The sequence below is a fragment of the Saccostrea cucullata genome, unplaced genomic scaffold, assembly GCF_032062105.1.
Source record: "Saccostrea cucullata isolate Sc308-1 unplaced genomic scaffold, CSIRO_AGI_Scuc_v1 ctg10461, whole genome shotgun sequence".
NCBI classification, from domain to species: domain Eukaryota; kingdom Metazoa; phylum Mollusca; class Bivalvia; order Ostreida; family Ostreidae; genus Saccostrea; species Saccostrea cuccullata.
In genome coordinates, this window is record NW_026930882.1 from 22,436 (window position 1) to 39,110 (window position 16,675).

Genomic DNA, 16,675 nt, shown 5'->3' on the forward strand with positions numbered 1-16,675 from the left:
TTGATATAAAAGTGCTGGAAGCAGTAGTTTTTTATGCTGTTAAATTATATAACGTTTATCTTCCGATATATTATGTTGAAATACTTTTAAATACTCCCCCCCCCCAAAAAAAAATATATATATATATATATATATATATATATATATATATATATATATATATATATATATATATATATATATATATATATATATATATTTATATATATATATATACTCCGTATGCAGGCGATGAAGGTATATTGCTGCATAAGTAAGGGAAGTTGACGACAGAAAAGTTAAGGTCATCACGTTTATCATATTAACTTGGTTGTTAGATTACCATTAGTGTCTTTTTCAAGTAAAATATCCAAGTATGAAACAGAAGTATCGGACTCTGTGGTATCTTTTATCTCAAGCTCATCAGGATATATCATATCGACGAAGGAATGGAAATTACCATTATTAATTGACAATACGTCGTCGATATATCTAAATGTCGAGTTGAAGGCCACAGCAAGTGTTTTCTTCTTTTCACACATAAGATTTTGCATAAATTCTGCTTCATACGAATATAAAAATAAGTCTGCTAATAACGGAGCGCAATTTGTACCCATGGGAGTTCCAATAGACTGTTGGAATATCTGGTCTCCAAAAACCACATAGATGTTGTCAAAAAGAAACTCAAGCATTTTCTTGATGTCAACTTCAGAGTGCGTATGTGTGCAATTAGAATCTGTTTTAACAAAATAATCTTGCAAATGACCAATGACGATGTAAGTAAATGTACAAGTTCCATTTTTATTGAAGAAGCAGCTGTCAATAAATTTTGAAAGGACATTCTACGAAGAACAAATTTTATAGCCTTAATTCAAGAAATATTTGATAACCCCTCGTTAAGGCTATTAGAGCAAACATACGTGCATTCGTAGAAACGTTTATTACATTTGATACAGTAAGGTTTCATAGTTGTCATATTAATCTTTAAAAGGATATTTTCTGGCTGGTGTCAGAAAAAAGTTTTAATTTTTAATTAACTTATAAATCTCTTTTAATTTACCCTGAATTAAGAATTTGCAAATGATCCTACTTGTCGTAGAATATTGACCTAGGGTCATTTTTCTACGAAGAAAATTGAATGCGGTAAATATTCTACAGGGCAACTTTTCGTCGCTACACCGGCGTGAATCGTCATAGTTCATGTCCTACTTAATCGTCAAAACTGAAATTTATTTTTTAAATAAATTAACATCTTATAAACTGATGATACGATAAAGAAAGAAATTTCATAAAAAATATAAATAAATTCAATTTTTAACGAATAAAATAAAAATTATTTTGTAAAGAAATACTTCTAAAGGTAGTGGTGTTTTCTTTTCAATGATATTTTCAAAGTATAAGCGCGTCAGAATATGGTTTTGCAATAACAAACTTGTAAACTTTATTGAGAAATCTTGTTAATTTGTAAAATAAAATTACCTTGGCCTTGTTCCAATTGGTCGCACTTATATTGAAAAAATAACAATGTCCATTGAAAGGAAGCCAGCCATTAGGACAAACTGAAAAAAAACACCGACATTTCATGATTATTTCATTAGCAAAATAAAATCCTCCCGAAAAAAACATCGATTTAATTGAAAATGTGATAACATTGTATCAAAACTAATAAGTCAACTACATTTTCATATTTTATTATCGGCCATTTTTTCCGAGGGTTTAGATTTTTGCATTTGTTTTCAAAAGAAAAATGATAATAAAAAAACTTTATTTGATGCATCAAATCGTTAACATTAAAAGTATTTAAATTATAAAAAAGGCAGTGTTAGTAGGCACTGTATGTCTTTCTAATGCATTGCGTATTTTAATTTCGAAGGTATTTACGACTGTTTTTCTGGAATTACTCAAACCTTCTATTTTCTTGTCGGCCAACAGTTACTTTTAAGAAAAAAATACAAGTAGAGAAAGGTTATGATCAATACATCTAGATTTTTTTTTTTTTTATTTTTACTAAAATAACTTTCTGATGCTATGCCCTTTTATAACGTGAATAATTTCAGGAAAATGTTTATTCCTTTTTCATTTACGTAAAAATACCATTAGTGCATATATAATATTAATTAAAACTGAATTTAATAGCACCGGACCCCAAGTTTCATTTTTATAACGTTTAAAGGATTCAAGTTTCCTTTACTTCAATTGATTGTTTCTGTCGTGGTCTGAACTTGAATGTTATAATTAATATCTTAATCAATTTATGTTTTACTTAGAAAAATAACACTTCATTACAAAATTTGCTTCCATTTCTTTGGAAGCTCTTTTTTCTCTTTTTATTGGGTTTCTTTCTATGATGTTTTCATTTTTTACTTTCATGAAGATGCATGTATATACTACAACGAAAATGTCTTATTTCGCACCTAGAGGAGTTTAACGGTTTGTTTACGTATTTTTTTTTTATCAAAGAAGTAGCATTGAAATTCAGTGTTTTCTTAAATTATAACCACCCCCCCCCCCCCCCCAAAAAAAAAGAAAAATGAAAAATATCTACAAAAAGAGTTTGGAACATCTGTAAACCTTAACCAATCTCCATTTACCTGTAAATTTGAATTCATTGATCAATATCTCACCAATAATGTGGCCTGATGAAACAAAAGTTGTCTATTCAAAAATCATTTCTATAGAGAGAGAATGCTCCTATTGCACCAACTGTATGTTGAATGTCGTGAGAAAACGTTTCTTTGCATGCTTTACCTTAAAATCAGAATAATATATTGATTGTTCGTTGATTGACGTGCCAATGTATATTGCTTTACTTATATAGATACGATACCACACACCAGTGAAGAACTTCAAATTTCGACCTTTTCGCGGCACACAGTAACATTTAGCAGTGAGCCATCTTTATCGTGCGAACACCTACCTTGACAGGAGACCCTTTTAAGGTCTCATACGAAAAAAACCTCAACTTTCACAACAAATGCCAGAGCATTATGAAGGAAAAGTTGCTGCCTATTTTTAGGGGCTATTTAGGTCCGTCAAAATGATGATTAGAACTCACGACCTTCCGATACTGGAGCAGACACTATATGGACTAAACTATTGTTATGGTATTTATCTTTGAAAATGAAATAAGGCATATAAAGTACGTTACCATTATGTTGTGGCCAATATTCATATCCGGGAAACATAACACTATAATCAGTATTGTTGATCGCTTTTTCATTGATATAATGCCTTAGAATTTGACAACGGGATGTCATCTCATTGTATCTTATTCCTACACAAATTGGTTTCAGCAGAAGACACTGTAAAGCACATTCTGTTCGACTGGTGCTTTTTAAAATTTTCACAAGTTCTTGTCCATATGTTACACAAATATTGTCAAAAGAAGTGTTTCTTGTCAGTTTTCCTTTATACGAAAATGTGTAAGCGAATTTCATGAAAACACACATTAAAAAGAATAGAATAACATGGTATCTGAACATTTTTTTTTAACAGGAAATCCCCGATGACAGTTTTTTTTTATATATATTATATCATGTGCACTCACAGTACTGAATTCTTAACCTACAATGCAAAGGCAAAGCCTATAATGTTTTGTTTAATGTGTATAAAATCCTTTACTTAAATGATTATGAGATCGTTCGTCTTCCACAATGTACCTTCAGTCAGTAAATATTTGCTGCAATGATTAATAAATATAGACATAACAATCAATCACTCTTAATGAACTTTATTACTCGTTTGCTCGACTTCTCTGTATCATTCTGTTAAGTAGTTTAAGCCTCCAATAAAGAAATTATTATGTTTTTAAATACATAGCTGAGGCTAAAAATCCACTTTGCAACGTGGAGACCGGTTCTTCGAATGTCACTTCCGGAGGTCCTCTGTCACAAACGATGGAACAAGCTAGGGAAAAATTCGTCGCTGCTCAAAGCCTTATTAAGTTCCGAGTTCATGTCAAAATTTGAAGTTTCCAGCGGATATTGAAAGCAACGAAAATTATAACACGAAAGTCTGCTATTGCAAGCAATAGCGTATGTCGCCCCCTACTAGACAAGACTTTTATTTTTTGTAACACTAAAACAATATCAATTAGCTAAGCTTGGACAACCATCAAATCGTATCAGTCCTTTCAGTACTTTGATTTAAAAATCAAAGTTCAAGATTTTTCACTTTCCCCCTGATTTCAATGGCAATAATCGATAATTTGAAAATTTTAAATGCAATCTCACATATACAATTACTAATCACTAAAATAAAGTTTCATGATGAATGTTCAAGGGACCAGAGAAGACACTCCCGGACAAAATTCATCCCTTTTGCCAGGTTTCCCTGGTACCGGTAACAATTTTGAAACTGAATGACCATGAAACAGAACTACAACCAATGATCGTCCTTTGAGGAAAGTTTCAGGAATATTGTCCCATTAATCTCCGAGGAGCATCCTGGAGGACAAAAACATGCGCACAATCGCAATATGTTGTCCCCGATTTCGTTCGGGGCGACATAATAATAAGTGCAAGAGCACATCATACAACGTGAGCCTTGGTTTGCAAAGTAGTGTATCTTTGAAAATCTTGTGATTTTTTCCATAAAATTAGAATTTATTGTTAGCGAGAATTACTTTTAAAGGTTCAAAAGTTTCCATTAAAGAAGCAATTAAAACTTATACGCAATTACTTATTTTCATTTATTTCCAATAATACCAAAAGTAAATCCTCGCTAATAATTCTGCTTATACGATATAGAACATGGAAAAAAACACCAGACCCTTGCATATTTATTAGAAAATGCATACAGTTGTTATTTCAAAATTGTACTTTCATTCAAATAGCTCTCTAATGATAAAACTTGTCCGCGAACTATTCTAACAATCCCAGTATGTCTTCGAAGGCCTTGCATTTAAAGCTAAAAAAAAAAAAAATAAATCAGCGAGATTAGAATGTATAGCTGTGATACAGAATGATGGTCAAATACAATTTTATGCAGTGTTTCATTTATAATTATCCCTTAACAATACTTTTAATGAAAATAATCCATCTTCTAATTCATTATTCATAATACACCCACTCTAAAATTTTATACCTTTATTAATTACGTTTGCATTTAAAAGTACATTCAGGTACATCGCTTCTCCATTTTTACCTTTAGGGTGATGAAACAGTTATTAAAAGGCTCCAATATTTTATAGGTTTATTTGAAAACTTAATTGGTCACCCTCTCCGTTTGCATGATCGTGCATCAATATATCATCGAAATTGAAATTGGGTCTATTATGTCCTCCTTATTTTAGTAATACTGGTAAGAGTTTAAAGAAATCTGCTTTTTATGTCTTTGACGGATTTATTATTAGTATAAGAAAAATGCACTTTGAATGCATGTGTATTAATTACTAGTGTTCTCATGAATACTTTTTTTGAGATACTGTCATAAGGATTGACTTAGTGTTTATTCCAATCCGCATTAAGGCAGCCCGAAGTCATAAATTTATTGAAAAGGTCTTATGCAGTTAGGTGTTGTTTTCAATTTATATTTCTAAAAATGAGAATATATTACAAGAATGATCAAACCTTTTATTGCCGATTTGTTTTATTATATTAGAAAATTTAACTTGTATAGCATCCTACAATTTCAGATCTTTGAGGAAAATTATTTGAGGAAATTTAAGGCATAGTCCAAATCAACTTTTGATACGAAGGCTAAAGGGAACCATGTTACAATGTTTAGCTGTATTTAATGCCAATGGCTCTAGACCTGATGTTATAGTTTGCCTTATCAAACTAAAACATACATTATGAAACTTCAGCGTAAGTTATTTGTATAATGAAATAATGACAGAGAATGTTGAGGATCTTAGGATTGCTTTAGTAAAGCCTTGAATTATAATTAGAAGAATGGCTTGTATTGTTTAGATACAATAATAAGGCCCGCACGCCTTATAGGTTACTTGAGTATCATATAACAACTTTCAAACGATTGAATTTGATTCATGTTTTTTAGCAGAGGCCATGAAATTCACAATTTTGAAAGAGGCACCATTGCTTATCACATCTATACATTTAGCATGCTTACTTTGGTTACTTGATATCTAGAGGGAGATCAGAGTATCAAAGAGAAAATGCATTTGCCTTTTATAACCAGTTGTGCACCCCATCCTGCAGGAATCACCCTACTTGGGGCCACATACCTGAAAGTTTTGGAAATTTTATCATAAATTTTATTTCATCATTAATTGTTGATTAATACCAAATTGCATATTTCAAAGCATAAATTTATTTTCGGACTATTTATCCCATCCCTCCAAGTACACTGACTCGGGGGTCTATTAACTATTTTGAAAGAGGCAGTTTTTTTAATATGTACTTAGATCATTGAAATAGTACTCACGAGCAAGGAAAAAGATTTTCAAAGAATCCATGCATTTTCACGATATAAACATTAGAGACCCGCCCTAACACAAGAAGCACTTACCCAGGTGCCCGAAATTCAGAAATCTAAAAAGGCACCCTTCTTCATCATAACTATGTACATAGTTCACTTGTTTAATACCCAGGAGCACAAAAATTTTTTAAAGAATTTATGCATTTTTACTATATAACCAATAGAGCCCCATCCTAACACCAGAACCCTTGACACCGGCCGCAGGGCTATGAAATTCCCAATTTTGAAAGAGGTAGCCTTATTTAACATATCTATACACTTGATTAGATTATTTAATGCCCATGAGCAGATAAGAATTTAAGATTTTAAAAAGAAATAATGCATTTTCACTATATAATCAATAGAAGTTTGCCCTAACACCAGAACCCATGATTCGATCCTGGAGGCAAGGAATACACAATAGTTGAAAAGGAAGCCTCATTTAACTAAGCGATGTACTTTTAAGTTTATTTGATACACAGGAGCTGATAAGAAGATATTCAAAGAAAGAAATACATTTTCACTGTAAAATATAGCCCCACCCTAACAATAAAGCCCTGATTTCTTAGCTATAAAATGCACAATTTAGGAAGAGGCAGCCATATTTAACTTAACTCCGCACTTGGTTAGTTTGTCTAATGCCCATGGCTAATTTTTTTTTTGTATATGGAAATGTAAATCGCCTTTCTTAAATATTTACAGCATTGTCAACTTTCCCTCATACTAAAGTGCATATGTCATTAAGTTTGTTTTCACCATGATTTAAATCCATACAATGCCTATCAGTTAATACCAAAATATTATATTCTTTGAATGGAAAGAAAAAAAAATAATGTTACGTAATGAAAGTAGATAAATTGATGTTTTGCTTTTTTTTTTTTTATAAAAAGTGGTTTGTAAAATTATCTTCTTTACATAAATATTCATGCCGTTGGATATCTGTTTTTTTTTTTTACCTTCTTATCTGTAACATATCACCACTGGAGAGAAGCACGTGTAATACAGCATCATATGTCTGATCCACTTCTCAACTTCTTTTCAGTTTCATGTTTAAAAAAAGGAAAGACAAACCAAAACACTGAAGCAAAGAAATTGTTTTTCTGGAAAATTCCATCTCATGTTTTTATGGGAACAGGTCAGGGAACATTTTATCTAAAAGTAGCGTTTGTCACATCTTGTACTTGTAAGAGTTGTAAGCGTGGATACATCATTTTCTTATTTTTTTTAATTCACATCAAGAATGTTTGGAAAAAGGGAAAAGAGTTTTATTTTATTTTTCTTCAACAAGTGTTGATATGAAATGGGTAAAAATACAAAATATGTTTTATTGTAACTAGGAAATTATCTACACGATTTAAATGTAGAGTGTATTACATGCAAAGGATATCGATTTTAATACAGCGGACGTCCATTTCGGTAAATGACATTTATTGATTTTTTTCCTCTCCTGCAGCAATGTTGGAATTCCATAATAATTTATTGACAAAAAGTTCTGAAATGGGGGCATTTGGGGGAGAGTGTAAGAATTAAGAAATCTTATATCAAAAATTTGGAATCTATACACTTTTTTTGGAAATAGATTACGAAATTTCGATGCAGTTTTCTTCTCATTTGAAGTATCTGTGTCAAGTTATTGGTGGAGATTAAAATAACAAAATAACCATGTTATTATCCAAAATAAATCAAGTTTGAAAAGAGAATATTTTAATAATATGACAAAATGTATATCCACGAAAAGTTAAAACATGTAGATGAAGAGGAAATTTATGAATTTTTTTTTCATTTTGAATACGATTTTTTTCTTGAAATATTACTCAAAAAGTCTAAAATCCTACTTAATTCAGTACCATTCTGTAGATAGTAATTGATTGCAGACTTTTAAGCAGGTTTTCATAGCGTAAGCTATGGCCTGGTGTTCAGGACTCTTTTCTCAGCGCGGAGAATGCACCGAATCGTAACTCAACAACCAACAGTATAAACGATTCATGTGTCTCAAGTTGCGATTTTCAAATAAGATCAGTTCCCATCCTCAAATGATTCTTGATGATGACGCTTGATATTTTTTTTTTCAAAATTACATATCACGGAAACAGTTTTCTCATGCCAGACAAGCTTTTAAAGAAAATAAGTAATATATTTGTGAGAGTGAAGGTATTCTTTACTGCCAATATAACACGGTCAAATTATTTAAGCTGATAAGACAACTTCTATTTATAGAATGATGGAAAACTGCACTGCCTCGTCAAAGCGTGCATAGTATATGCACACTTGCATCTGACCTTGTTACTATGTGAATGTCGGAATGTTAGGAATAAAAAAAATAACAGTGATGAAAGTAAAATAATCACAGATGATAATGCTTTTCCGAACTGAAACAAAATAAGCTAGGAAATGTTGTTCAATCAAATGATGGCTACGTTATGCGATATCCTGAATCTGAAATTTAATTGTTTTACAGAAATAATGAAAAACTGCTCTTCCTGAGTTTATTTACAAAACAAATGCATTTAATTAATCATTGCAAAATAACATTTCTGTTTTTCTTATGCAGCTGTACCTTCGGGTATATTCATGTTTATGTAAAAAGATATTAGTCACTGCTCTATAAATAAACACTTCTTTCTTTACTACCTTTTTAAAAAACTTTTTCTGATTGACTGCATTGACCAATTTTAGAAAATAAAAACATAATTGGACTGGGGTTTCATAAACAAATTTCAGAAAATGAATTGATTTTTATCGACGGGCATACATACACTTCAAAACCCTGCGCAGATAACAATGGATAAGATTCACTGTTTTATTAGAACGCAAAAATTAAGAAATTAATATAATCAAACTCATTAAACTTGTATATTAATTTTTAAAAAAGAAACATTTCATATTCAAAATCATACCGTCCAATCTTCATTCTTTCATCAGTAACACTGCACACTCTATCTGAGTAACACAATTGTTTATGCGGATTGCGTTTAACAGCTTCTTGGTGGATCATAGAATATTCATCCTTAGTGGCGTGTTTTCTTATAAACAATTTTTTAACATCAGTTGCTTGTTTGTTTCTGTTGAATAACGAAATAAAATTCATTGACTATTATAGATAAGAACATTAACAGAGCCTAGCCTTGTACTGTTTGATTTTTTTTTAAAGGAAAACAAAATAAATAAAAAAAGCTACGAACAACTTCATTCAGTTAAGCGTTCTTGCTTTAAAGGTAGAATAAATGGATAATTTCCACCATTATAAATGTCAGATTTATTCGAAAATAATATAGAACCTTGAGAACATAGAAAAACAAGTCGCAAATATCTCTTTCGGTATTATGCTTTGTGTTATCCTTTTCACACACTTTCGGTTTCATTTGTTTCTAGAAAGAGAAACCAAAACAATGAAAACAAAACGGTGGCAAAGTTCCAAGAAGAAAGTTGTATAAAAGTTGGCGTTTTAAGTAAAAGTTTTAAACAGAGAATCAGTCAGTATTTATTGAATATTTTCTTTATATTTAAGGACTTGTTGCATAAGGTAAGAAATATTTTTTTCTAATATAAACTTGATTCGATATGAGAAAGGTGCAAGAAAATTTTATATTCTATCTAGATAACTTACATAATAGTTGCATGATACACATTAAAATTTTAAACAGTATCAATTTTGATGTAATGGATTCGATTCAAGATTAATTATCTATTTTTCAGTGATACTCAGATCATGCCAAAACGTTGAAATCCGGATATTTACACATAAAAACATAAAACTGAAAAAGGGGGTACTAAAGTAGTAAATCGTATACTTTCGTTATGTTTTAGAAAATGGGTAACGAAAACGCAGTGCCAGTAGTATCTCAAGTGAAGTCTCTTTGCCAAGCTATCGGAGGCGACCTTGAGGGGGCTCAAAGGACACAGGATGAATTTTCCAAACAATGTCCAGTCGTTTCCCAAATGCGATCAGCTGTGGAAGCAGTAAGCGGTGATTCTGAGGCGGCGATAGACACACAAAAGGAGTTTGTGAAAGGAATTATCAAAGGGACATCGAATTAATCTTGGCATTCAGCAATGACATTACCAAAATATTCATCTGATTGCTGTTTGACAAATTGTGAATAAAACGCTAAAAAATATAAGGATAATATTACACTTTTTGAAAATATTATTTACAAAAATTTCCTTAAAAAAACATTAAAAAGGAAAAGTATCAACATTTTGTCTTTTTATATATTTTAGAGTTCACTCAGAAAGTTGAAAAGTTTTATATTTATTGCTTTGCATGTAGGTGATAAGTTTGCTCATTTTAAACCAGTTGGTCAAAAGAGGGCAGCGAAAGGTATTTGTAAAATATGATCTTTTTATGCATTTTGTTTTAACTAACGTTTACAAATAAGACATTATCACAAGAGACACACTCGAGTGTATTGTACGTCTGGCATTTAAAGGTAAAATTACCATAAGCAATGAGGATAATAATAAGATATTCTGGAATATGAAGACATTTTTCTGTTCAGCAATTGAAATATAATCTTTCTGACAAAGTTATTTCTTTTGTATCGTAAGAGTTTTAAACTTCTAAAGTAAGCTGAGGCTAAAAATCCACTTTGCAACGTGAAGACCGGTTCTTCGAATGTCACTACCGGAGGTCCTCTGTCACAAATGATGGAAAAGTGAAAAATTCCTCGCTGCTCAAAGCCTTATTAAGTGCCGAGTTCATGTCAAAATTTGAAGTTTTAAGCGGATATTTAAAGCAACGAAAATTATACCAAGCGAGTCTGCTATTGCAAGCGATAGCGTATGTCGCCCCCAACTAGAAAAGACTTTCATTTTTTGTATCACTAAAACAATTCCAATTAGCTAATCTTTGACAACCATCAAATCGTATAAGTCCTTTCATTACTTTGATTTAAAAATCAAAGTTCAAGATTTTTCACTTATACGCAATTACTTATTTTCATTTATTTCCAAAACTAAATCCTTGCTAATAATTCTGCTAATACGATATACAGCATCGAAAAAAACACCAGACCCTTGCATATTAATTAGAATACACACACAGTTGTTATTTCAAAATTGTACTTTCATGCAAATAGCTCTCTAATGACAAACCTTGTCTGCAAACTATTTTAACAATCCCAGTATGTCTTTTTCGAATTCGAACCCCTTGTATTTAAATTAAAAAAAGAAATAAATCAGCGAGATTGAAATGTATAGCAGTGATACAGAGTGCTAGCCAAATGCAATATTACGCAATGTTTCATCGATTTCATAATAATCCCTCAACAATACTATTTAATGAAAATAATCCATCTTCTAATTTATTAATCATAATGCACACACACTCTAATGTTTTATGCCCTAACTAATTATGTTTGCATTTAAAAGTACAGTATACAAGTACATCAGAACCCCATTTTCACCTTTTGGGTTATGAAACAGTTATTAAAATGCTCCAATATTATATAGGTTTATTTGAAAACTTAATTGGTCATTCTCTTCGTTTGCATGATCGTGGATCAATACATCATCGAAATTGAAATTGGGTCTATTAGGTCCTCCTTATTTCATTAGTAATACTTGCAAGAGTTTAATTAGACCAATTTTTAATGTTTTTGAAGGGTCATTAAATCGTGATTTATAATTAGTTTAAGAAAAATGAACATTGAATGCATTTGTATTAATTACTAGTGTTCTGTGGAATACCTTTTTTGGCACATTTGCATTTGCATTAACTAAATACCGCGGGTATTTCCTGTTCCTCTCCGTGCTAAGGCAGTCCGAAGTCTGTGAATACATTTAAAACGTTTTTTTGTATTTTCTAATGCAGCTAGGGGTTGTTTTCAACTGATATTTCTAAAACATTATTTTCGAGAATAATCTAATCTCTAATTACTTATTTGTTACGACATAAAAAAAATTGTATAGTATCTTACAATTATAGATCTTTAAGGAAAATAATTTGAGGAGATTTAAGGCATAGTTTAAATTAACTTTTGATATCATTGATTGATTGATTGTATATCATTTAACCTCTTGAGAATTTTTCACTCATATGGAGATGTCTCCGTATGCCGGTGAAGGGCTTCAAATTTAGACCTATACTCGGCACTCAGGGCCATTGAGCAGTGAGGGTTCTTTCGCGTGCCAGCGCCTACCATGACACGGGACCTACGTGTTTAAGGTCATATCCGAAAGACCCGTGACTTTCACTTCTAGTGCCGAGCGCTTGGCGAAGGAATAGTCACTACCTTTGTTTACTTCTTAGGTTTGACGCGGCGCCGCGAACGAGAATCGAACCCGGGTTTCCCGTTCACGAAGCGAACGCTCTACCACTAGGCTACCCTGACCGGTACTTTTGATATCAAGGCTAAAAGGAACCTTGTTACAATGTATATTTAGCTGTATTTAACACCAATGGTTCTAGACCTGATTCTTTGCATTCGCCTCTATAAATTATAATAAACGTTATGACGCTTCTGTAAGTTGTACGTAATGTTAAGGATCTTAGGATTACTTCAGTACAGCCGTGAATTATAAATAGAAGCATTGAAAAAAAACCTGAAGATGATATGATAATGCAAGAAAAATTGTTTTTAAAATTTCCTAGGTTAAACAAGGGGAACTGTATGTCTATATTGCATGGTTTGAAGTAATGTGCATTATATTTATGTGGTATATGCAATGTAAAATCAATTGAGGTTGTACCATAAGATTATTACTGGATAAACACAAAATTTTGTGAGATGATGAGGAACTGATTGCTTATTTCAAGGGCTAAAACTAGAAGTGAAATGATTGGCTAAAAACCAATATTAGAATAAAGTGATTTTAAATTTATTCTAGAACAGAAAAGTAATGAAAATAAGATGATATAAGAATAAATTCTTAAAATCATACATGTATAAATAGGTAAATTTCGTTTTGTTTATATTTTTGGTAAGTGGAAATAAAACATGATATCGTCTGTCTTAAATATCAACAGCATTGCTAACTTCCCATCATACTTAAGTCGCCATTAATTAGTCCATACAATGTTTATCAATTTATACCAAAATATTATATTCTCTAAATCTAAAGAAATAACCCTTTTTATGTTTTCATTTCTTTAATGAAAATTTGGTTCGTAAACTTGTCTCCATGACATAAATATACATACAGATTTAAAATTTATAATAAATTACTTGTATTATTCTATGCTAATAGATAATTAATTAAGTTTGTAAAACTTCACATAAAAGAATCATTTAAACAAAATGAAGAGGATTAATTCATCATCAAAATACTTAAATTCATTTTACAGATGGTTCCATAAATACTAGGGCGACATATACGGCAACATTTGCAACGTACATGTGAAATTATTCATCTTCAAAAACACTTTTTTTTTCGCACGTAATCACAAGTGTGCTGCGGGGAAAAGGATAACGTCATCAAAAAGTAATAAATGTAATGCTATTATTACCTCACAGTCAGCGCAAGGGACAAAGAGTTAATTACTTTTATTTTTACTTCATTTTAAGATTGATCCCAGTATATTATTTGCAAACTGATGGTTTAAATACTATAAACTTGAAACAATATAGTCACCAACATAAATTTAACATAACGATGCAATAGGTTTTCAGTCTTGTCATGAAAACTGAATTTTTCAAATAATATTAAAATTGGTTGAAGATGTCGCAAATTCCAGGTTATAACTATCGGTCATGTATGCTCTTTCTCACAGATAAAAGTCTTCTTTTTTGAACATTCATTATCATCCCAGAATCCGTTCCGGCAAAATGCAGCACAATGTTGCCCATCTTCATCCCCAGATGACTCCTCCAGGAAATTATCTGGTTGATCTTCGTTCCAGTTTGTAAAATCCACTGCTGTTCGGTGATTCCAGGTAAAATTGCCTTCGTTATCAATATCAGTTGCTCCATTCCAGGTCTCACAGCAATCCCACCAATTGGGACAGTCAACTAAAAATAAAAAAAACAATAAGGGCAGTCTACTAAAAATAATAAACTGATAAGGGCACTCTACTAAAAATAACAAACAAATTGGGACAGTTTACTAGAAATAACAAACCAAGAAGGACAGTCTACTAAAATAACAAACCAATTGGGACAGTCGACTAAAAATAACATACAATGTACGAATGATGTTAAAACAGCTGAGCAAATCAGATTTTCAAATTCACTTTGATGACAATGACAATGTATACGGTGCATAGTCGTTTGAATACTTTAAGACATAAGCATTTCTTATGCAAATTCATGATAATAGATGAGATTGTACAGTGTATAAATCACGTATGATTTTATGATCACGAGGCAAAACTTAACTTACACGAGATGATAAATGTCATTTTTAAGCAATTGGTTTAAATGCTTATATGCGCCATAATGTCGGAAAAAATGTTAATCATTTTTTTAAATTAAACTAATATTTAAAAAAGGAAGGTGGGTTTTTTTTGTATGAATAACTGTATTCTATCTTCATTGTTGAACATTCACTAAATTCAATTAAAATCAGATAATCAGAGAAAAACCGCGTACTCTCAGCTAAAACAGAGACAGACGTACGAGGGCTGATCCAAAAGTAATGTCACATCTTCGATAAAACTGATACTATAGTCATACTCATGCTCTATAAATAGCTTATGAAAAGTAATGATTTTCTCTATCTTTGAGACATCACAATGTGAAAATAATGTCAATATATAGGTTACTCGTAACGAAAAATGGTTGTCACTGTCTTACTCCAGCAACGAACAGCTGTAAAATTTAACATATATTTTGAAATTCTTTTAAAGTAGCTGATAATTATAATTTGTACAAGGTTTATGAAAACAATAGACTTTCCCGATGTTAAATCATAAATTATTTTGATTGTTTAAGTGAAGGAACGGAGATAGTTAAACATTAGGTTTGTTTTGTACCCCTTACAAAAGCAAGCTGGGGAAGAGATGTGTCCATTGTTAGGCAATTTGTTTTAAAACATTGCAAAGATACAGCTAGAAATATGGTTGAATAGCTTAACAATTTTATTATTATTAAATCCCTAAAATAGCTTTTTATTTTGACTTTTAATTGGATTGGTTGTTTTAGTGAAGGGAGGGAGATGGTTAAATATACCATGTGTTTTGTAGCCCCAGCGAAAGCAGGCTGGAGACTAGATGTCTCCTTTGATAACCAGTTTCTTACGGAAGACCACGAAGTTACAGCTAGGAAATACTTGAATTAAAAATAAAATAAAATAAAATAAAAAAAATTAATTAAAAATAATGAACACTGAAAAAAATATTATTTTTGGAAGTTACTCAATATGTTCGCGAACTTTTTGACCACCCTATGTATGTTTAAATCTTTGATCAAAACAAATACTTGTATCTACTTTCACGGAAAATTAATTGTACCGGAGGTGATTATATCACATAGAATAAATACGAGGATTGAACCAAAAGTACACTGTAATGTCACTGAATATCTTTAATATTTGGCGTCATATTATCAAACGTTATATACCAAAGGATATATAAGAAAATATAATCAAAAATGAAAATATCATTAAATAATGTAAAGGACGACAGACCTAATTCGAAATTTCGCACAACTGCGCAGAAAGTCGTTCTTCTGCCTGATATCAGATTGACTTAATTTTGTACTGCAAAAGATGATGGATATACATTTTTTAATGTTACAAAGAATTTCAAACGATTACTCCCAATTCAAAATTAGTTAAGACAATTTGATTTGCATTCATTTGTTGATTCTTTAAGTAAATGATTAATTCACGACATTTACCGTAAGCGCATGGGGAGTCAACAAAAACGTGTTGTGATGTTGATGACTTTTCTGAATCGTCAGTAAGGCTGACATTATTCATTGTTTTGCCTTTTCTTTACACAAATGAGGAGGAGCAAGTACAAACATCGTCATAAACTACGGTCAAATGTACGACCCTCAGTCTCCCATTATCGATTCTATAGCGGATTCTTGACCGTGGCCTGAGACGATAAGTTTAAGTTGATGTTTCTGACGGAGATGATTAATTTTTGTACGAAAAGATGTTTTTCTGAATAATGTCTGATGCGTTGCCTTTTCGTCCTAAAAATGAACTTAACATGCTAAAATAAATAAGCATAAAAGTGTCCGTAAAGGAGGCAGAATTGACCTATTTAATGAGCGTCATAGTGTTTTTGAACATATTTTATTGACAATATGTCAAAAGGATTGGGCACAAGTTCCTAACACTTAGATAGTTCTCTCCCATACATAAAATCTTAATAGCCATACAACATTTA

General features: G+C 31.3%; 1 protein-coding gene across 1 annotated transcript; it reads right to left on the reverse strand.

The window, feature by feature from the left end:
- Positions 1–14,088: 14,088 nt before the first annotated feature.
- Positions 14,089–16,257, reverse strand: LOC134230433 (perlucin-like). The gene is made up of 2 exons (XM_062712260.1): positions 16,176–16,257; positions 14,089–14,348 (listed from the first exon to the last, which is right to left on the reverse strand). Exons 1-2 carry the CDS (start codon positions 16,255–16,257, stop codon positions 14,089–14,091), a joined length of 342 nt encoding a protein of 113 aa, XP_062568244.1.
- Between the last annotated feature and the right edge of the window lie 418 nt (positions 16,258–16,675).